The following is a 23,652-nucleotide window of genomic DNA, read 5'->3' as shown; positions in this document are numbered from 1 at the left end:
CTAACAGTACTCACAATGAAAAAGATGTGGGGGTGTGTTGTGATTACCTAGTCAGATCTGCCCAGCTCAATGAAAGCAACCCACTTTCTCATTCTTAAAAAGCACAATTTTTAATTATCTTCCCAATGTAAAGGTAGTCCTAGAAGTAAATCATGTACTGCCTTATTAAATGCATCACCACTAACGATAAGCTGTATTATGAACTTTGGATGTCAGCCATCCAACCAATGACACACAGCTGGTAGGCAGCTTGGTGGGTAAGACAGCTGGACATGGAATCATTAAGACCTGAGTTCAAATCCAGCCTCAGCCAGAAAGACATCTTCCTGACTCCAGACTTTAAATTTGACCTCAGACACTTATTAGCTATGTGACTTTAGGCAAGTCACTTAACCGTGTTTGCCTCAGTTTTCTCATTTGTAAAATGATCTGGAGAAGAAAATGGCAAACCACTTCTGTATTTCTGCCAAGAAAACCTCAAATGGGGCCATAAAGAATCAGACACTACTGAAACTACTGAACAATAGCAATATGAGGAAAATAACAGCATTGACTTCAGTTCTCAGGGTGGCTATGAGGATCAGGTGAATTAACATATGAGCAGGCTTTGCAAACCTTAAAGCATCCCATTGCTATTTACACATGTTCACAGGACCAAGCTACCTGGGCCCTACTGGGAACATGCCAAGAACTCCTCAGACCCATACTCTAAATTAGATGGCCAGATTAACACTAAATTTCATGGATATTGACCATGATACCACGATGCCAGTGTTGCTGCCTCTCAGCAACACTAATCACAGGCCACTGACTTGGTGAGAGTCATCTGACTGAAGTTTGGAAGGCCTTAGATCACCTAGTCTACTTAGTCTCCACTCCCTCATTTAAGAATGAGGAACCTTATTCCCAGGGAAGAGAAGTGATTTGCTCAAGGCCATGTCTCTCTTCCAGGCCAGAGTGTCTCAGTCTCCATCTCTCACTCAATGGGCTTCTTAGGACCCCAGGCAACTCCTTAGGACTACAAATGGTAGAACAGTTGCCAATGTGGGTTGATAGTTTCCTTATCAGGTTTAAAAAAATTAAGGAAGTAATTTGGTGTGTAAAAATGGCTGGACTAAGAAGGATGCAGTAGACTTAAGTCTCATGCCAGTCCTATAAATAACTAAAATTAATCCTGTCATAGATCCCTGATGACACTAGACTGTTTAAACTACTCAAGGCATAGTATGAAGACCTTTGCCCTAATGAATATAAGAAGTAAATTAATATTTTTTTGTGCAAAGACACAAATATTTATAGATAATAGCACAAATAGATTAATGATCTTAAAAATAAATGTATTTTTTGAGATCACTAGATTATCTCTTTAGTTCTAAAATTTTATAATTAAAAGTTATTTTCCCACTTAATCAACATTCTAATGCCTGAATGGAGTACCTACAACACACACACACACACACACACACACACACACACACACCCTCCTGGGTGCAGGGTTGACAAGAAAAGAATTTTAATATTTTTTTTTAGGATAATGAAATCCATCTCTGTGAACTATTCAAATACAAAATCCTTACACTGTACCTCACAAAACCTGTAGTGAAACCCAGGGTTGGTTCAAATTCTTCATTGTACCAGACCATATATCACATTAAATATTACTGGAAATAGTGGGCCATTGACTGAAGCTTTTAAGTTTCTTGGTAATGACACTATTTATAATGGGATAAGATCAAAAGAGAATTAATTAATCAAAAGAGAATAAATTAATTCCTCAGCTTTTATGCTGAGGAATCACTGATAAGTGACAAATGGAAGGTACACTGCCCACTGTACAAATAACAGACTCTAGTTTCCAATCATCTAATTCTAAATAAGACTCTGGGAGAAAACGGAGATAAGGAGGCAAAGATTTTAAAAAATTCTATAATGTATCAAGCCTTATTCTTTTATCCCACTTTCAGTTCCTGTGACCATTTTCCACTCCGTTGTCCCAACACCAAGGAGACATCTAATCATGAAAAACAAACTTCCTTCTATCATTTATGCATTTCACTAAAGATTACTAATACGGTAGGGGCCATCTCCAGTCATCCTGATCTATATCTTGCCACTGGAGCCAGATGGCACCAGAGAAGAAAGTAAGGATTGGTGACTTTGCACAGCCCTCCCTCCCTTAAATCCAATTCACTTGCAAGCCATCGCATCACCTTCCTGATGCCAATGAAGTCCTCTTTGAGAATGAAGGACAAACAACAACTAACAAGGTAAGAGAGGTTAATAATTACTTCCTTGCCCAATTTAAAATGTTAAAACTACCTTTAAGTAACAAGCGGATGACCACTTGTCAGGGCTATCCTGGGGGGAAATCAATACATCAGATAGGAGACTACTCTTCAAGAAGCAGCAGTATAGTGATGGGAGGGCCACTGTATTGCATGGAAGATGGACCTGTATTCAAAGTGCATCTCTTTTACAAGTTTGGGCAAGTCGTTTTCCCTCTCTGGTTCTCGGTTTCTTCACCTATAAAAACGAGGGAATTGAACTAGACCAAAGTGGCAGTCAGGAATGCATGTGACAACCTTTCCTGTTCATTAATGATCATGACAACTTGGAGAAAACAAAATCTCACCTGAGTCTTAATCTATTAACTTCAAATAGTAGGGGTTTTTTTCCATAAATATTAAAAATGAAATGCTTAAAAAATATGTATATAGATTCAGTTACTCTCAGAGGTGTGCATGTATACTTTGCAACAGCAATGTTCTTGAAAGGCTGTACTAAGGAAGTTCAGTCTTTTAAAGAATTTTTAGGGTGAATTCTTTGTAAATAATCTTTTTATAAAGCAAATGATCACCCTTACTCTATTTCATTCTGACTTTCCCAAAATTTCTCAACAGGATAATGTTCCTTTGGAGGTATGGCATATATCTTCTTCTTTGGTAGCTTTCAGGAGTTATCTCTAGAACAGTGCAAGGCATATATGGGCAGGTGATAGGTGCTAAATGGTTGATGGACCATTAGGTTTAATTAGATAAAAGTACTTATATAAAGTACTAGCACCATTTCAAATTAGGTCTACAACATTATCATTCAAGTTAAAACTGAAGAGCAAAGAAAACTTCACACACAAAAGCAACAACTGAAAGTATTTACTCAATCACCAAGATGTATATAACTGTCTGGATCAGACATCTCTCTGTAGTCTATTTCTAGAATGAACAGGACCACAATATATAGAAAGCAGCATGCGACACAGAGATTCCTGCACAAACATTCTAAAGATAAATAAGTTTACTTTAAAATTTTACAGTGAAAAATCTCAAAACATGATATTCACTAAAATGAACATTAAACAAAAATTAATCTTTTCATAAAATATGCAAAACCCCATTATTTAATGTAATGTTTTTTCTTAAGAGGAAGGCCAAATTAAGAAGGCTGACTTATTTAATAGCTCCTCATGGAACATGAAAAAGTGGGCAAAATAATAGAAAAGGGCCTAAATCAGACATCAGGATACCTAGGGTAGGGTTCTGACAGATTATGCCACTAATAAGAAGGTCCAAACAGGTGTGACCTCTAAGGTGTCTTCCCTCTTATGATAGTTTTAACATATTCTTATTAAGAACATTTCTCAGGCACAGAACATTTAGCCATTAATTTTATTTAACAATCATGTTGACATAAAGCAGTTTCCAACATATACTGTTCCTCAATAAATTAATTGTTATAGAAAACCTTGAAATAAAAAGAACACTTTGAGATTACCTACCTAAATCCTTAAGAGAAAAAAGTTCACAGCTTGGTATTAGACTATATTTTCTGAGGTTAACTTCCAATTCTAAAATGCTAGATTCACAGAAACCTACAGGGTGATGACCTGACATCTGTTACTCTAAGAATAAAGTCAGCACACACTTTACTGTGTAAGTAATACACAGTGCATTGTGTTGTTTGATTGTCCATGTATTATACTTGTATTTAATATATTAAATCTTCTTGTTTCTTTTTTTGTTTTGTTGGCTAGGCAATGGGGTTAAGTGACTTGCCCAAGGTCACACAACTAGTAAGCGTTATGTGTCTGAGGCCAGATTTGAACTCAGGTCCTCCTGAATCCAGGGCCCATGCTCTATCCACTGTACCACCCAGCTGCCCCTAAATCGTCTTGTTTCTACCACACAGGTAGGATAAGTAAGGGTTTGGGGAAGAAAAGTGTCTTCCATTTTTAGCCAACGTCAGTGTTACTGCTAACACTGCTAACAGCAATGGTGGCTCAAAAAAATCAGTGTATGGGTCAATTCTACCAGTCAATAAACATTTCAGAAGCTACTACATGCAAGACACTGTACTAAGTACTGGGGATAAAGGGACCAGTAAAAGAAATGAGGCTCTTAGTCTGATGGAGGAGATTACACACAAACAACCATGTACAAGTAAGAAATATGCAGGACAAATTTGAGATAATCAACAAAGGGAAAGAATTACTATTAAAGAGGGATTGCGAAAGGCTTCTCATAGAAGGTGGGATTTTAGCCAGGACCTGAAGGAAGCCAGAGAAACCAAGAGGCAGTATGAGAATGGAGACAATTCCAGGTACAGGGGACAGCCAGTGAAGAAGCACAGCCAGGAGAAAGAATGTCTTGTGTGAGATACAATCCAAGACCTAGGGTATAGGTCATTTAACTACTAAAGTCACCCTAAAAGGCTATTCTGGCACATGGTACAGGTACCACAAAAGGCACTTTTAACCAACTTTTTAAGACAGAGTCAGCTGAACCACTAAATACAAGGGAAAGAGACCCTGGATTACTGCCCCACTGGGGGACAAAGGAAGAATGGAGACCCTGGGATACCAAGAAGGCTGCTACCAGAACTGAAATCTGGGAAATGACTACCTGTCATATGGTAGACCTCCTTTTAAAAAAAAAAATTAATTAATCTTACTAATTCAGTTTGTACCTACCTCTGTTCACACCCTCTAAATTTCAATGTCCGGAAGCAAAGCCCTGTTTCTCTATCCTAATTATATCTCTTCTCTAAACTTTACCAATTAGTTATAAAGACTTCCTTTCAGCTGGATGAGTGGCCTAAGGTTGTTCTATGTTTGGCCTTAGAAACAATTATTTCATTTCCCTTCACTGAGCTATGCAAGGAAAATCTACTAAAATTACTGTTCAGTAACACATTATCCAAAAAATATTGGTTCATGCAAATGCATACTGATTTTTTTTAACTCAAAAATTTCGCTGAAGAATTTTATCTGTGTATAGTTTAAGTTAAAATTTGGAAGACATTCTGACTCTAATTAAAAAATTATAAACATATAAACATTTCCAAAGTCATATAACAGCCAAAAACACTACGATGATATATATAGAACAAAGGTTCTTTACCATTTTTTGTGTGTCATGGACAAACTACTTTGACTCTCTGGTTAAACCTATGGATCCTTTCTCAAAGCAGTGTTTTTAAATGTACGAATGAAATACGTAGGATTACCAAAAAAATTATAGTGAAATACAGTTATCAGAATAGTAAAAAGACAAGCTCACAGACCTCACAGATTAAGACTCCTGGAGCAGAACGACACAATGCTTGAGGAGTTTCAAATTAACAGTATTTTCCTATATGGAACAAAACTGTTTCTGTTTAGGGTTCACTATCTTTGAGTTTGAAAACAAGACCTGTGCACCTGGGTGAAAATTTGGAAAAAATATTAGAGAATGGACAGGCCCTTAGAAATCATCTAGTTCAATTACTTCAAATCAGAGTATCAGAAGAATGAAGACCAGACAGTTTGAGTGTCTAGTTCAATATCATGAAGGTAAGAAATGATCGAGTTAGTCTCTATAACACACACAACTCTGACTCCCAGTTAAGGACTCTATACAAGGTGTTTTCAATCAGTAGGCCACAGAGTTATTACAAGAGGTCTGTAAACCTAAATATTAACTAAAACACTGACATTTTTATCTTGATTTTGTTCCATCAAAATATGCAGTATGATTCAATACAATAAGCAAACTTCTGAAGACTGAGTATCTCATACACATATATTACTACTTTCCAAATGTATGTAATTTTTTTGTGATGTATAAAATAAAAACTATGAATCTGAAATTGTATCACATACTTTCACAATCAATAGACAGTACTAATGCAACTGCTCTTATGGGGGAACCACAAAATTTGATGTTAAAAAATTCTCATTCTCAAAAAAGTTGGCAATTCCCCACCTAAACCATACTGTAGTTAGATTTCATTAAATAACCAATGTCTGGACCCAATAATGCAAAAATTGATGCAGATGATATCAATATTCTGTATAGAAATATAATTTATATTTTCCATCAAAAACTCAAGTTGCTTATACTACGCCCTGTACAAAACAGTTGTCCCTAAAACCTTGAGGTTTTTTCTCTAGTGTTTTGAGGAAATAAAATTTTTAAAAAATTGTTACTGACACCAATTATAGTTCTGATGTCAATAAAACAGTATCCAAAAGTCCAAGGGAGGAAAGAGAATTGGACTGGGAGACAGAATATTCGGGTTCTAGGCCTCAGGCTCTGTCTCTGGGAGGCTCAGCTTCTTCATTTATAAAATGAAGACTCCAGGCTAGAGATCTCTAATAAAGAGTATCAAATTGTGAATTGCAGTTTGCACTATATACAGTAGCATAGTTTTTTCCAAAAATGAGTAAGCCTTTAATAGGGCTGAATTACATTAAACAGACAGCTCTTACATTTGGTAAACGACTCCTTGAAGATAAATCAAATATATTAGGTATAAAGCAAATATATATAGGAATATATACTAAGGCGGCAGAATTTTCAAATAATCCTCTCCCTGAAAGAGTTAATGTTAGTCTCTACAGTCTTGAATCTTAGTGAGTACTACAACTAAAGACATAAATTATTTGGTTACTTCTCAGTGTTATTTCTAACAACTTCTCAAATTACAAAGAGTTCAGAATCTTACAAAATGATTCTACTTATTATAAAAGCCACGTGAAAGATAACAAGAAATTCTGGGTTGTTTAAATGGCCTTCAAAGAGAAAAACAACTTAAAAGTATGGCACTATTGCAGTGCCTAGCACACAGTAGAGACTTACTAAATGCCTACTGACCGAGTGATTAGTCAAAGGAGAAAGCTACCAAAATTAGGGTCTGGTTTGTAAACAATTCTCAGTACTAGTTTAGTCTAGGGCCTTAAAAAAGAAGTTGGTTGATATTAGAACTAATTTCTCCTCTGATACTGAATAAGCCACACTAGTAATAGAGGGATTAAGAATAGGCATTTTAGTAATTTAACAATACTTATATATACATATATGTACGTGTATATATGTGAAAAATATATATGTTGCATGTATTCATATCTGCATACATACTTTATATTTGTATAACACTTTGCACACACAAAGCACTTTGACTGTATAGTCAATATATATCAAATAAGAATATAACAATTCCCATCTAAGGTTGTACATATCAAATTTCATGCATTTCCAATTTCAAACTAAGGTCCTATTTTGTTATGATGGGAAGAGGGAAAGGGGGGTATTTAATGTCCCTTTTTCCAATTCACAGCTAAACCAATGTCCAGCCAACTCACAATAGATAACTAAAAGTGTGAAAATGAAACAGATTCAAAATTCGTATCTCTGTTCTCATTAATTATATATCTGAATAAATTAATAGACTCTCAGAATTTCAAATTAATTTACTCTAAACTTCTCATTTTTATAATTGAGCTCTCTGATGCATAAGATCTAAGAATGGAAAATTACATGCTCAGCAGGGAAAAGACAGAAAAGTATCTAAGTTCAGAGGTTACAAGAATCAAAAAACCCCACAAGATACTAGAACTTTTTTCTTGAGAGACTAAGCGGTGTTGCAGAAATGGTACAGGATTAGGAGTCGGGAAACCTGTGTTGGTATCATAACTCTGCTACTAACTAGCACTGTGAGTTGGAGGAAGTTACTTCATCTCTAAAATATCTGTTTCTTCACCTGAAAATGGGGTTAATAATACCTGTCTTGCCTTTGTTCAAAGAGTTGTTTTGAGAGCCCAAAGTGATATATTATGTAAAAGTATTCCATGCTAAAAGCATGCTATGCTAAATAGCAGATAATACATAAGAGAACACTGAATCTTCCTTGTATATTTACATGTGAAATGAATTCAAAGGAAGCATCTAACTTCTAAGCTTTTGGTTCTAACAGCTATTTAAAGAGGGTCTAGTAATAACATTTGCCAAAATTCACATAAATGGTATCAATAATATGGCACTAATCCTTAAATTTTTCTTTGACATTGCAACATCCCTGAGGACTCTTAAACCTGACTGGGAAAGTTCCTACAAAATGCTATTTACAGCCTTGAATTGTTTTACCAGTAAAACTATTTTACCAGTCTTGACTTGGATAAAAGCATTGATGGCATATTCATCAAATTTGCAGATGACACAAAGCTGAGTGAGACAGCTAACATACTACATGAAAGCAGTATCCAAAAGGATCATGGTAGGCTATGTAGGATTTGGTCTAAATCTAATAAGGTGAAATTCAATAGGGATAAATGTAAATTTTTTACTTGGGTAAAAAAAAAAAACCCAAACCCCCAAAACTTCATAATTATAACATGAGGTAGGCATGGCTAGACAACACCTGTTCTGAAGAAGATGGGGGTGGGGGGTGGGGGGTGGGAAGGGCATTTAGTAGACTACAAATTCAATTCAATGAGTCAGTAGTGTGAAATGTAGCAAACAAAAAAAGTTGTAATAATGCAATCTTGGTACAGCTTTCAGGAATAGGCCCACCATAATATGACCTCATTAAACCTTGTGACATAGTTCAGAAGGATACTGATGAACCATAAAGTTAAAGAAGAGGGAAAACAGGGATGGTGAAGGAACTTGAAGGAGCCAGGGACAGTTAGCCTAGATAAGAGACTAGTGAGAAGAGGCAAGGACTTGATAGCTATCTTCAAGTATGTGAAGGCCTATAATGTGTAAGAGGGATAAGACTTGTTCTGTTTGGTCCCAAGGGACAGAACCAGGAGAGACAGACTGAACTCTCAAAGGAGAGGTGATGGTTTTCCCCTCCTTGGAGGTCTTCAAGCAGAGGCTAGATCAGAGGTGAGGGACCTGCAGCTTCGAGGCCACATGTGACCTCCCAGATGCGTGGGTGCAGCCTTTTGACTGAGTCCAAGTTTTATAGAACAAATTCTTTTACTAAGGGGATTTGTTCTATGAAGTTTGGATTCAGTCAAAGGGCTGCACCTGAGGACCTAGAAGGCCACATGTGGCCTCGAGGTCGCAGGTTCCCCCCACATGGGCTAGATGGCTACTTGTCAGATATATGGTGAATATTCCTTTCGTGTCTGGACTAGCTGGATTAGCTGGAAGGCACTTCCAGCTCTCACATTCTGTGATACTAAATATGAAGGGAAAGATCACAGGGCAGGGGACCAGGTCTGAAGACTGACCAACTTTACAGAGGGTACAATTCAGCACTACTCTGCAGGTCCATCGCCTTCACTGGACTTGCTTTTAGACCTTCCACTCTTCTCTTCCATACCAATCTCTACCTAGAGAAACTGTGGCACAAAAAAAAAGGTTCTTTTACAAGATAACCTAAGGAATCCTCCCTTCGCTTAAAGGGAACTTCGAATAAGAGCCTCAGAGGTTCCCCCCTTCTGGATCACTACTGCAAACCAAACATCCACGGCAATAAACCCTAGAGAATTTTCCAAGGGAAAAAATCCTTTCCTATTTACTATCTTAAGGAAGACAGACCAATAATAAAATAAAAGCAAGTAACTGTAAAGTTTATACAGCAACTAAGAGGAGTTTTTCTCACCGATTAGAACAGAGGTTTCAAAACATTCAATTACCTAGCAGGTCTATCAGGAGCAGAATGCCTCTTTTAATGTAAACTTTTATTACTTCCCACCTTAAGTTATTGTGACACATATAATCTGGTAACATTACCTCATGCCTGAACTATGGCAACTACTTTTTAATTAGTCTTCCTGTCTCCAGACTCTTCTTTCCTTCATACTACCACCTGATTACATTCTAGGTAAGGAATTGAGTCACAGAGGGCCCAGCCAGTATGAACTAACTGCCATGTCCAAACACTCTCGAAGCTTTCCTGCCATTGCTCATCCTGTTCCCTCTATTGGAATGCTGCTAATCTTCACTTAATGAAATCTTATCCATATTTGAAGACCCAGATGAAATGCCATCTCCAAGATGCCTTTCCTGATCACCAAACCAACCCTCCTTCCCCTATACTCTTAGATAGCATTAGGCAATACTACTTACATGGCATTTAGAACAACTACTACTCATATTTATGTAACAAAGTTTACAAATACTCCTTCCAACAACCCTTTGAGTTACACAGGACAAATAATACCTGCTTTTTAAAGGTCAGGGATATTAAGTGATGTGTCCAGGGTCTCACTGCTAATAAGTGTTGGAGACAAGATTAATAGAGTTATCACTGAAAGAGATATTAGACATTACTCAGTCTAATATCATTTTACAGATGAGGAAACTGAAGCACACATGTAATAAATAGCTGAGTTGAGATTTCAACTCTGGTCTTCTGATTTAAAATCTAGTCCTCTTTCCATTGCACCAGGATGCCCTCCCAGTCTCCCTACCTGAAGCACAGTTTTCCTATCTCAGATTGGAAATGGCTTTCTACGCAGACATAGAAATGCTATGTATTTATGTATCCCCAAAACTCTGCTCCTAACCTATCCCTAAAACACAACTACCCCTGCCCCTCTCTCCAAATAAATACAAATTCTGAAGCTATGTGCTTGCATCCTTTTTAGTCCCGCTGGCTGACATTTTAAATGTGTGTGTGTGTGTGTGTGGTGTGTGTGTGTGTGTGTGTGTGTGTGTGTGAGAGAGAGAGAGAGAGAGAGAGAGAGAGAAGAGAGTGTACACACGTATAATTTGGGAGTGCAGAAGAACTGAAATGGGAGATGGAGTGCCACGGATGAGAGACAGAGAGAAGGCCAGCTTAGACCAGAATGTAGGAAGCTGAATAATTTACAAGGAGGCTGCAAATACTGATTATTTCCCTAATTAAAAACTACTGCTACATTTTTGCTACAAATCCTAGTTGATCAAAGAGAAGATTGGTAGGGGAGGGTTATATGACTTTATTTATGTCTGAATAAAGATATTCATGTTTTAATAGTTTGTATCATTATACTTTAATAATATTAATTAAATATTAATAAAGAGTGCTTTAATGAAGTCTTCCTCTATTTTGGAAAATAGTTTGTCCAGCATAGTTATTACTTGTTCTTTAGGTATTTATTTGGTGCTTTTAAAAATGGTACCTCATTAATGGAATGTTTATTTTCTTCTTATAAAATTAGCTTATTTTATTATCTGAAGGCAGCTAGGTGGCCCAGTGGATAGAGTGCTGGTCTTTCAATTAGGAAGAGCTGCATTCAAACACAGCCTCAGACGCTTACTAGCTGTGTGACCCTAACCACCTCTATAACCTCTGCCTGTCTCAGATTTCTCATCTGTAAAATGGGGACAATAATACCATTGATAGCATTGTTGTGAGGAATAAAATATTATGTGATTATTAATATGGCATATGCATATTTATATGTGTATTATATATCATATCATTAGAATTTATTAATATATTTATATTAATATAATAAAGATAACATATGTAAAGCATATATGCAAAATATATGCAAACTTTAAAGTGTTATATAAATGCTAGCTAGTATTATTATTAACATTATTAATTATTTCTTGTTTTGTCAATTGGACTTTTGGGGGATAGGGTGGAGTAAAGCAGATCCAGATCTGTGACTACAGTGATATCAGGAATTCCTAGCAGGGAAGCTCCCTTGACATGGCATGTCCCTTGGCATGTCAGCCACTGTTCTGCAACTAGTCTCAGAGTTCAGGGTCCCGGAGCATGGAGAGGTTAAGTGATTTACCCAGAGTCACAAAGCCAGTATTTTTCTGATATAGAACCTGAATTCAGGCACTTCTGATTCTCTAGCCCTTTATCTAATATGCTTTCTACCTGGCTATTTTGCAAGTATTTATCCATTTATACTAACAGTTTTACTGGTAAGTTTATTTCTTTTGTATTCATTGTGATTTCTCCTAATTTCTGATTTTATTTTTTCCTCCTAAGTACATTTAATAGTCAATTTTATGAGTTGTTTTTTAAAAAAGTTGTTTACAATAATTCAGGTCATAGTTTTTGAGCTGAAAAACCTTCGGAGTCCATCTAGTCCAATCACTTCATTTCCTTCACCTTTCTGTAGCACAGGGAAGCTAGTATGTCTCTTTCCCAGGGTCATACAGCTAATAAGTGTGGGGCTGAGGATGTGAACCTAGGTCTTCCTAACTCCAAGTCCAGTATCATATCCACTACACTATACTGGGCCTTGTTTAACAATTCAATTTTTTAAATTGTCTTATTTAAACTGACTTATTTCAATAATTTATTTCCTCATAATTGATTTTGGTATATTAATTTGTTAATTTTCTAACTTCCTTAACCTTAAATTCATTTCTTTTCCACCCATAAGCTTTCAATGATTTAAATCTGCCTCTGCTTTTGCTGAGACCCTAAAATTTTCATATATTGCATTTATAGTTATTTTAAAATGTAATATTTTTCTATAACTTGTATTTTAACCTTACTGAAATTATTTTTTTAAAACTCCATTTAGGCCTGTATTTTTAAAAAATCCCATTTTCAATGTTGATTACCAATTGTATTGCATCATGATCCACAAACATATTTTTAAAGTTTCTGCATTTCTTGGATTATCTGTAACTTCTTTGAGATCTAGAATAAGATCACTCTGATTGCTCTGCAAAAAAAAAAATCGACCCACTGTTGAAAAAAATTTTATTTATATTTTCTTGCATGGTCATTCACAGCAGGAATCTTTCATGGTTTCCTCATTCACTGGTCATTTCTTGAAGGAATCCAAGTCACTACTATAACAGACAGAGTCCAAACCCATACAGATCTCCCAAGGGTCTGTCAAATCTCCTTCTTACTTCATTTTCCATCCCAACTCCCAAGCTTCACCTAAAAATTCCTGGTAGAAGTATAAATAAGTTTTTGAGGAAAAAAAACAACTATTCAAATAGCTAAAGTGTCTTACCAAAAGATAGAAGGACACAGAAATTTAATTAATTTTTGATGACATTTCTAAGAATATAAATGGCACAGAGGGTGAAGGCATGCATTAGTAGAAGGAGCTTCTTCATCAGAGTTCTCTATACCAGTGCAATCTCAGATCTAGTCCCTATATAGCTATCCTTTTAAAACTGCAGATGTGTGATCTGTAGGTAAGAAACACTGGCTGGTAGTCACCATATCAGATCATAGAATCCTTGTGGAAACTATAGCTGTTACTTCTCCCCATATTTCTTCTGACTGCTAAGACTTCCTCTGGACACATGTAAAGCTGGAAGTTTCCCAAAGGGAGGCCCTAGAAACCATGCCTTCAATTCAACAAACATTTACTAAGCACCTATCATGCTCTGAGGACATTAAGGAAAAATTAATGTCCCTTCTCTCAAGGAACTTATGCTCTATCTACTGCAGAGAAATACATATATATAAATATTTGACTAACACTACCTCCCTCAGCTTCCTCTCCCCTTTGATCCAAAGGCTTGACAGTGGAGTACCAACCCTCCCAATGCCTACCTTTACAGAGGGCAGAAACTTGCTCACTCCACTCTGCACCTGCTACTCTGCCTGTTTTCACCTCCACAGAATAAGATGCCCCCTTGCCAGGTATCCTCTGGTCTCTACCCCCTTCCCCTTCCTGCCTCCTTTTGTATGTTGTCTCCCCCTTATTAGGCTGTAAGCTCTTTCAGGGCAGGGACTATCTTTTTATTAACTGTATCTCCAGCACTTAGTACAGTGCCTGGCACAGAGCAGGCATTTATATTTATTGGATTGGATTGGATAAATATATAATATATGCAAAGTAACTGAGAAGAGAGACTCTGCCTTCATTTCCTGACCCCATTAAATTGAAGACATTTTCTCCACAGGCTTGCAACATTAATCTTAATCTTGACTGGTTAGCACATCTTATGACACGAGGAGATCACAGAACCTATCTGCCAAAGAAACTGCTTATTTACAACCCGATGTTTAGAGTTTTGGAAGGAACATTAGCTATGATTTAGTCCAATCCTCTCATTTTACAGATTAAAACAACAACAACAAAAACAGATCCCATAAGGTCATCCAAAGTCAGACTACTAGTTTAGTGATAGATCTGAGCCTTCTAAGGACAAGCCCAATTTTCACCTGATGACTTGAGGGAATACTTAGCTCCTAATACTTACAGTTAAAACATTTCCAATCATCCTTTATCAAGAGTCACATGACTACAGTATTCTCTCTAGGGCATACCTGCCCATCTGTGGAGTATCTGGTCTAGATATGGCCACAACTCAGGAAACAATTGAATTCTATATATTCTTCTCCAAGCAGGAATCACAGGGACCTAAAACAAAAACCAACAAGATGCAGAAATCTCTCAAATTCTGGAGGATTCTCAATTGTCTTCAGATGCTAATTATAATTAGCCTTTGGCTTTTCTCCTCTACCCAAAATGTATAAGCATGTGGTAGTGTGGAGGGAGGAAGGTACTCCATGGTTGTTATTCAACTCAGCCCTGGACTAAGAATTTGAGGACAAGTTTCCACCTCCATTTCTCCCAGCTATGGGGGGTTCTTTTCTAGTTTTACCTTTCACTGGGGTTACCAGGAAGTAAATCTCCATACCTTTAGTAATAAAAACTTCAAATTTGGAATTTTTAAACTTTGAGGGCTCCACATAAAATACTCCAATAACAAAAACTAGAGATTTTAAAGAGATGTAGGCTACTACTGAACACTATCGCTCGAGAACCAAATATCTGGCATAGGTGATGCCCACTTGTGAATTATCATTTGATGTCATTTGTGATTCTCCACTAAGGAAGTCAATGTACTAAGTATGTAGACACCAAAACAAAACAGTACTTATTCTCCAAGAACTTACATTCTATTAACCAGCATTTACACTTAGGTAAAATACAACTTATATAAAAAAAATAATGGAAAGGGAATCAAAGTAAATGTCTCAAGAGCTAGCACTTCAGCTGAGCTTTAAATGGAGGGAGGGTAAAGATTCTAAGAAACGGAAGTGAGGAGAAGTAAATTCTAGACATAGGGAATAACCTGTGTGAAGGCTCAAGAGACTGCATGTCTCATAGGAGAAACAGCAAATGGGCCAGTTTGGGGAAAAGCCACTGGAACTTTTTGACCAAGAAAGTGACATATTCTGTCTATGCTTTAGGAATACCTAGTTGGCAGCTTCATGAAAGATGACCTTAAGAAGACAGAACTTTGAGGCAAGGAGACCAGTTAGGAGGATACTGAAATAATCCAGGGGAGGGGCAAAAGAGACAGATGTTGGAAATATAGTGGAAGTAAAACCAACAAGACTTAGTAACCATGGATGAGTAGGAAAAGAAGAGATGAGAATAACTCCTAGGTTATAAATCCAGGTGAAGAGAAAGGCAATGATACCCTTGAAAAAAATAGGGAAGCCAAAGAGAAAGGTGAGTTCAGGCAATGAATCATTTTGATCATGTTGAGTTTGAGATGTCTATAGGATATCCACTTCAAAATGTCCAGACAATAGTTGGTGATTCTGTCCTGCAACTCAGGAGAAAGACTATGGTTGGACATAAATCTGGGAGTTATTTGTGTAGAGACAAGTTCCATGAACTCATGGAAACTGATGAGATTACCAAAAGGATAAATTCTTTATCTAAAAGAGAAGAAAGTCCAGGTCAAAACATTGAGGGACACCACTGAATTTCCAACAAAGGGGAAGGGCAGAGAGGTAGGAGGAAAACCAAGAGAAATCATCGTCTTGAAAGCCTAGAGAAGAAAAAATAAGAAGGTGATCTACAGAGTCAAAAGCTACAGAGAGGTCAGGAAAGATAAGGATTTTTTGAAAAGCCAGCAGATTTGGGAATTAAGAGCTTATCCCCTAGTCCCTTTCAGTGTTCACTTTCAAAGACCATCTAGGTGTGCTGAAAATCAGCATATCAAAGCAAGAGCTAGGTGGGTTTTAGGATAATCTATGCAATTTGGTAGAGCATCCCTCAGCAGAGTGTTAAATAAGTATCCAGGACTAGAAAGACAGACCCTGGAAACAAAGAAGTCAGGCTGGCTCTGTTTCTTTTTTCTTCCAGTTAAATTTCTTGAGAGAGAAGTACATTTTAATATTTAATCCTATGTCATTAAAAAAAATCCTTATCTCTGTCTCTTAGAACCCAAGTTCTAAGACTTCCTCAAAGTTCAACTCAGGCGCTATCTCATCAGATAAGTAAATAGGAAGTCTTCCCAGATGCCCCTGTTGTATTTTACTCCCTTTCCTCAAATTATTTTGCATTTGCTTTTCAATCAATCAATTAAACATTTATTAAGCACCTATGTAACAGCCACTGTGCTAAGTGCTTTTATGTTTACATGCTGCATGTTATTCGGCAGAATAAGAGCAGAGGTAGTTTTTCATTTTTGTTACTATATCCCCAGTGCCTTGTGCATAGCAGGCAGTTAATAAGTTTCGGTTCAACTTAATGAAACTGAACTGGATATCCAATATAGAGGTAAGATGAGTTAATCACAACAGCCTTGTCATTTCTTTCCCCATACATTCTCTGAACTTTTATTTATTTATTTATTTTTAAGCAAAAACATTAATTCAAGTATGTTCCTACTAGGAAGGAAAGGAATCCTATATGAAAGATATGATTAAAATTCCAAATTTCCCCAATGTCATTCTATTTTAGATTGCTTAATCTTTTAAAACACATACCTTACTCAGTATCAGTACATTTATTTTCCAGCCAAAGGGTGATTAAAAAAAAAAAAACTCAGGGGGCAGCTAGGTGGCGCACTGGATATAGCTCTGGCCTTGGAGGCAGGAGGACCTGAGTTCAAATACCGCCTCAGACACTGGACACTGTGTGACCCTGGGCAAGTCACTTAACCCCAATTGTCTCACCACCCCGCCCCCCCCAAAAACCAGAAAACAACAACTCAGTATTAGGAAAAATGTGCTAAAAGACAACATCAAATTACTAAAGGCTGATAGGAAAAAAATAATTTGAAAGTTACTTCTATTGAACACTCAATAAACGTGAGTACATTCAAAAGAAAGAGGCAATGCCAGATCTGCAGTTAAGGAACAACAATTGTATATACCGTTTTGGTTACACAGTACAAGCTCTGTACCAACATAGGGTGGGGAGCCTGTGAGAAATGGGAGGTACGGGGAACATACCTACTCCCTAATCTATTAGCAGGGCTGCAGTGATTTACTATTGTGTAAGCTAATCTTAAAAAAGATAGGCCTAAACCCACACCTCAGAAGTCTACACAGTGGGGGAAGTTCTACAAAATCAGTAAACAATTACAAAATCCAGGGACTGTCACTAGTTCCCTCACATATATGTACAGAAAACCATTATCATAAGCACAAAATATTACTTCAGTTGTCAAGCAGGTCTTTACAAATCAGTCACAGAAACCAAGGCTCAGAAAGGTTGGATGACTTGCCCAAGGTCATACAAACTAGTCAAGGGCAGAGCTGCAACTAGAATCAGATTTCTTTCTACTGGACTCCCAACACTGCCTCTCAGATGGAAATAAACTGTAAGTCATTATGTAATACTCACCTATAATCCTGATTCCTAAGCATTCTGTACTAAATGAATTTTTCTGAGCTAGCCCTAAGTAATTCAACCTTTATGCTATTATTGTAGTTAAGTCCACATTTCAAATGAACAGAAAAATTTCCTAACGCAAACGGAGAAAAGGCCTTTGATGACACAAATGTTGCTCAAGGTCCTAGGAGGGGCTCAATCAATTATTATTTATTGAATTTCAGAAATATGTCACCTTGAAACAATGTAAAAAAGTCCCTGTCATTCAACTGTCCACAGATAAACAGATCACCTAAAATGACAGGATGAAGGCCATCTAATCAAAAAGTTTAGATCTATCTTCACAAATACTCATTATACAAGTAGGCACCACAGGAGATACAAAGAATGAGAATGGCTCAAGAAGTTTACAGTCTAGCTGGGGAGATAAAGGATAAACAAGCAAACAAATAAATATGGCATAAACACACAAAAAAGGTCAAACAATAGGACATAACTAACTGTCAAATGAGTAGTAAAAAACCATGAATGAAGAAATAACTATGAATCAGACAGGGCAAATATGTTCCCCATCTAGCTGAATGACTTCCCTTCTTATCTGGTCTGAAAAAAAGTACAGCTAAACATCAATGTGTTACTGATATCACAGTCCAAAAGTCACATGGTTTCTAAGCTTGTGAGAAAAAAAAAGCTAAGTATTTACAGACTTTTAAAAAACCCTTCAGACTATGCTGATATGCTAAATTATAACGGCTTTCAAGAGTCTTATTAACGCTGTCCAATAAAAGACGAACTTGGCTCTCAAATTCTATCTTACCTCTAGCCTTAGTGTTGTTGTTTACAGAGCTCAAACACACCCAAACAGAACTACACTCAAAAGTTAGCAGCCTCTTCTTCATACACCCCGGTCCTGCCATAACTGGAGTAAAAACTGTGTTCTGTGATAACATACTTTCCATTCTCAGACTTAATTCTAGTATTTAAAGTGTTTATTGTGTCAGTGGCTCTCAAACAGAAAAATCCTCTAACTCTGGAGTGAGGATGAATTCAGTAAGTGTTATACTAAGCTTTTTGTTTTCTTGCTCATAATCTTAAAAGAATCACATATATTTTAAAATACAAATTGTATATTTCTGAGGATATTTCTAACATTTTCCCAGCTTTAGATAAAAATTTTAAAACATATCACCATCAGTTCAATTACTCGATATCTGATAAAATCCATAAAACTTTCTCAAAATTTCTATAACCTGCTGGACCAAACACAAATTTCTGAAATCTGCTGACTAGACACATCTATTTAGATCAGTTAGGTTGACTATACTCTGAAATCCAACAAATACATCAACAACTTAGGATATCACAAGTTTTCAAGGAAAAAAAAAGGATAGTTATTTTATTTTGAACATGGTATTCCTAAAGACAATGTAAACTTGAACTAGTTAATTAACCTAAAGACTTCCTAAGGCTTTATGTTTTCTTTAGCTCATAAGTACCAAATAGGTAATTGTTTTATTTATGCCAATAAATTTCCCCTTTGACTGATACTTAACTCAAATTCAGTCATCATCACATACACATTAAGGTACAAATATATTTCTTAGAGACTAAATAATAGTAAAAAACAAAAAAAAATTAATTTCTTTAGTTTTCCTCAGTTTACCCACTTTTTATTAAAATGTGACATTTTCCTCTCATAGTCACATTTATTTCTAGTAGCAGCCCTTTTCTCCGCACTGAAACTGTGAATAACGGCAATGTTAAGAGAGTCCAGAACAAGAAAAAGGAGGGGAAAAAAAACCCTGAGATTTTCCCCAAACCTCTTTGTGTTACTTTCAGGCATTAGCAAAATAAATGCCTTTTGCTCTTCAACAATGCCCATAGGGAGGTCTGTCCATAAATTATCTTGAATAAAAATAGATTAATATTAAGGAAACCATATATAATTAGTCTCAAGCCAACTTTTTGTTATTCACAGAGAATGAATGTCCTTATTGTTTAGGAAAATTCAAGTTTATCGGACATAACTCAAAAACGCCTGTTATTTTTGATGCGAAAATACCGGAGGGGGTTTTCTAAATATCTAGAGATGCTTCACACAACTAAAATGTCAAGCTGCTCTCTACATCAAGAGAGATGACTGATTTTTCCTCTCACTTTTCTTTTTATACTCGACACTCTCATTACTGCAGTGAAAAAAGTAACTGCATCTCTCATCTGTAGCACAGTGTACAAGAGAATAAATGTAAAGTTTCTATGATAGGTGTGGGAAAATTAAGTTGTACTGTTCTCCTTCTAGATATTCTCTCCTATGGGGACAGAATACCTTCCAGTACAATGTCACAAGGGGAACAGAGAAAGAAAAGGAATAAGCATTTATATAGTGTCTACTACGTGCCAGGCATTGTGCTGAGCACTTTTTACAAATGTTATCTCACTTGATTTTAATAAATTACATGTTTTAAAAAAGAGGCTTCAGAAGGCCAAGAACCTTTTTATTCCTTTGGTGATATTTAGCAAGTATTACAAAAACATCAATATCTTATTCTTTTTTCCCCATGATCAGCTCTGAAGCCTCATTTCATTTTTCTACTGACTTCAAATTGATGCGTTAGTGATAAAAATTTTACCATTTTGTTTTAAGTCCATTCGCCATGTTTTGTTTTGTCTTCTCAAGCATGAAATTTTAGGGCACATTTGAATGCTATTCTCCAAAAATGAATCTTCAATAGTATTTTGTATATTTTCAAAGAAGCATCTCACAGCCTCCGTTTTGGCCATAACTGAATCCAATAGTACATTTATCTTTATAATAGTAAGCTAATAGGCCACAAAACCAAAATCATTCTTAGAGAACAGTCCAAGACTATACAACTTCATAGGGACTTTTAATGTCCTGAATCTATGTACAAAAAGCAGGGTGAAAAGTTAAACTATTTAGTGTACCAAGATTTGATAACAGCTTTCAAACAAGGTATTCAATACCTAATGGTCAAGATCAAATAAAAATTTCCTTCAAACAATAATCTTTTTAAAACTTCAAACAAAAACTGGGAAAATTTTAGTAATCTTTTCACTCATCTGTCACACTTTTAAAATATGCTATAATTTGTAGTGATAAGAACTTACTTCCAAATTCTTCCAACTCAGACTACAGAACTTGCTAGCAAAAGATCACTATTAAACACAATTATCCCACCATCTGTACTTACAAAAAGGGCAGCACGAAAATAAACAGAAAAATTCTCTAACAGTAAGGGGGGGGGAGAAAGATTCGGGAAAAGAGACAAAGTAAAGAAAACTAGATAAGTAGTTTTGAGTAGAATTTTTAATTTTTAAACACAAACCTGATTTTATAAAAAAAAAATTCGATTCTACACTTGCATTCCTTGCCAGAACAAAAGTTAGCATATTCTACCTTACACATATCAGAAGTACAATGTGAAAAACTTAATCCAAAGACAAAGCAGCCCTGGAGAAAATAACAATTGCGCAACAGATCAACAGCTCCAACTTGTCCCTGGCCTTCAGCATTGTAAAGACTGGCACGCTATAAAGCACAAAGGGGCCAATCTAGGGCAGCTGTGACAAACAACAGATAACTTTCACTGAAGCTAGAAAAATGCATTCAGATAAGCTCCACCGAGGCAAGAAAGAAGCACAAATTTTAAGATATTGGAGCTGGGGGTGTTTGGATGCCTGTGATTTGAAGAATATATAACATTTCCAACATTCCCAAGTTTTGCAGAAGAGGAAAGGGGAGAGGAGGGGAAAGAAGCAAGATCAACTGAACTCAGAATTCCCAATTCTCTTTCCGACGATAAGCAGCAAATAAATGGCTCTTCTGAACTTCATCGGATGCAGAATCCAAGCCGTGCTCTATCTTCTATCTTGGTGCACGCCTGGGTACCACTGTCAGGGACACATTATTATGCTTTTTGACAGCTTCATGGTCTCTCGGGGCGATCTAGGTCACTCTAGAAGCACAAAGCTAACTTGAGTCTTTTAAAAATTTGTTTTTCTCCGTAACCTAGAAATTACTAGTGGGAGGGGTGAGCATGGGGAAAAACAACCCTTTCCCTTCCCTGGCTCCGCGATGCAGTAACTGGAGGGGCGGAGGTGGGAGGACAGGCTACAGAGGAATCTCCATGGAAGCCTCGGCTTCCAAGCCAAGCGAGTGCCCCGCACCAGGGGGCCCGTCCACTCCTCGCAGACCAGAGGGGTCCGAGTCCTGCCCGTACCTCATCCTCCCCCTGGTGACTAAGCACGCAGGCTTCGAGGCCAGGGAGAGCAGCTCAGGATTGGAAGGGTGAAGGGACGAAGGACGCCAGAAGCCCGAGCGGGCCCCGGAGGCGCCCAGGGAGCTTCTCCTCTCGTGACAACCAGACCCCCAACCCCCTTCCACGGGGCCGATGGAAGTGACCAGCGACGCCTCCTCACCCCACACCCGCAGCCGCGCAGCCGCAGTGCGGAGACCCGGGCAAGGGCTCCCGGAAGAGTCCGCGGGGGCGGGAACAGCTGTTGTCACCCCCCACCCCCCCACCCCTCCAGAGCTGGGAATCCCCGCCCCCTCCCGCACCTCCCCTTCCTCCTCCCGCAGGAAAGGAGCCCGGGTGCAAGGGGCCGGCGCCACGCTCGTGACAGGCAGAGCCGGGGGGAGCTGCCCGCCTCCCCCGCCCTGCAGCCACTGCTTCCTGGGGACTTCCCCTCTTCATCCCCCTTGGACGCCATCCTCAATCTCTCCCCCTCCATTCTCTCCCGAGAATGAGGGAGGAGGGTGTTGTTTTTTTTCCTTTAATCCCAGACTCCTCCGCGACCCTGGCCCTACCCGCTGTCCCCTCTCGCCGATGGACTGTCCAGAGAAGAGAGAGGGAAGGAGGTTGTCCCTCTTCGCCCCCCTCCCCGTCCCTGTTCCCGTAGGCGTGACGTCTTACCCCCTCCCCCGCCCTGCTCCCAGAGGCGTGACGTCCGCCCCACCTCCCCCAGCCCAGCTCTCATGTGCGTGACGTCTGTCTCTCCCCCCCCCGCCCTTCGCCGGTCCCGGAGGTGCCGGCAGCAGCACCTGTTGCGATGGGGGTAGCTCCAAGTCTATCATGTTGAGCTTCCGACCCCTGCGTTGGGGCTTCCCGGCCGGAGTCCTTTCTCTCTGCTCCCGAGGCACTGTGAGGAGAAGGAAGGTGCAGCGGCGGGGCAGCGTGGAAGCGGCTTCTCCTGGCAGTTCACTGTATTCCACCCAAGGGCCGAGACTCCCCGACACAGCCCCAGCAACGCCCCGCCTCCCGACCGCCCGGAGGGGCGGGGAAACGTGTGACCACGCCCACAAGGCTGGCCGCTTCCTCCTGGCTCCTCCTCCTCCAAAAAATCCCCCGCCCCTGCCCCTGCCGACTTCCTGTGGGATTGGGATGGGGAGTTGGGTTGGGGCTTGCGTCGGCGTCACTGCGAGGGAGTACTCCGCCGGGGGGCGGCGGGGAGGGACGGGGAAATGAAGTATTGAGAGCTTTTATTTATAACCCCCTCCAACCCAGTCGGGGGCGGGGGGCGGGGGGCGGGGGGGGGGAAACGGAGAGGTGCCCCTCTTAAAGCCCACGGCTGACCCTAAGAACCGTAGATTTATAGTTGGAAGGAATCTTAGAAGTCATCTCGTACAACTTCGTCATTTTACAGATAAGGAAACTGAGGCCCAGGGAAATTTAAGTGATTTGCCCAAAATCATACATGATAGTAAGGTGCAGGAGAAGGATTTGACCTCTGGTCTCCCGATTCCAAAACCAGGAGTTGAACCCGGGTATTCCCACTCCAAAGCCACGGTTTGAATCCGGGTCCCCTGACAGCAAAAACAGGATTTGAATCCGGGTCTCCCAACTCCAAAGGACCCTAGA

The 23,652-nt window shown here is 38.6% G+C and overlaps 1 protein-coding gene across 6 annotated transcripts in view; it reads right to left on the bottom strand.

Moving 5' to 3' along the window:
- The window catches only part of NFE2L2 (NFE2 like bZIP transcription factor 2), a 35,215-nt gene extending 12,164 nt beyond the window's left edge, over positions 1-23,051 (bottom strand). Inside the window, exons 1-2 of one of the 6 annotated variants that reach the window (XM_078146961.1) lie at positions 22,836-23,051; positions 14,394-14,554 (exon numbers count right to left, since the gene is read on the bottom strand). In XM_078146961.1, coding sequence (XP_078003087.1) covers positions 14,394-14,414 — 21 coding nt within the window. In that variant the 5' untranslated portion in view covers positions 14,415-14,554; positions 22,836-23,051. The other 5 variants (XM_020991042.2, XM_020991039.2, XM_078146962.1 and 2 more) reach the window with 5 other exon arrangements.
- Positions 23,052-23,652: the final 601 nt, after the last annotated feature.

The sequence above is a fragment of the Phascolarctos cinereus genome, unplaced genomic scaffold (genome assembly GCF_003287225.1).
Source record: "Phascolarctos cinereus isolate Bilbo 61053 unplaced genomic scaffold, phaCin_HiC Scaffold_726;HRSCAF=1367, whole genome shotgun sequence".
NCBI classification, from domain to species: Eukaryota; Metazoa; Chordata; class Mammalia; order Diprotodontia; family Phascolarctidae; genus Phascolarctos; species Phascolarctos cinereus.
Note: the sequence above shows the minus strand (reverse complement) of the source record. Positions and strands in the feature narration are given on the sequence as shown.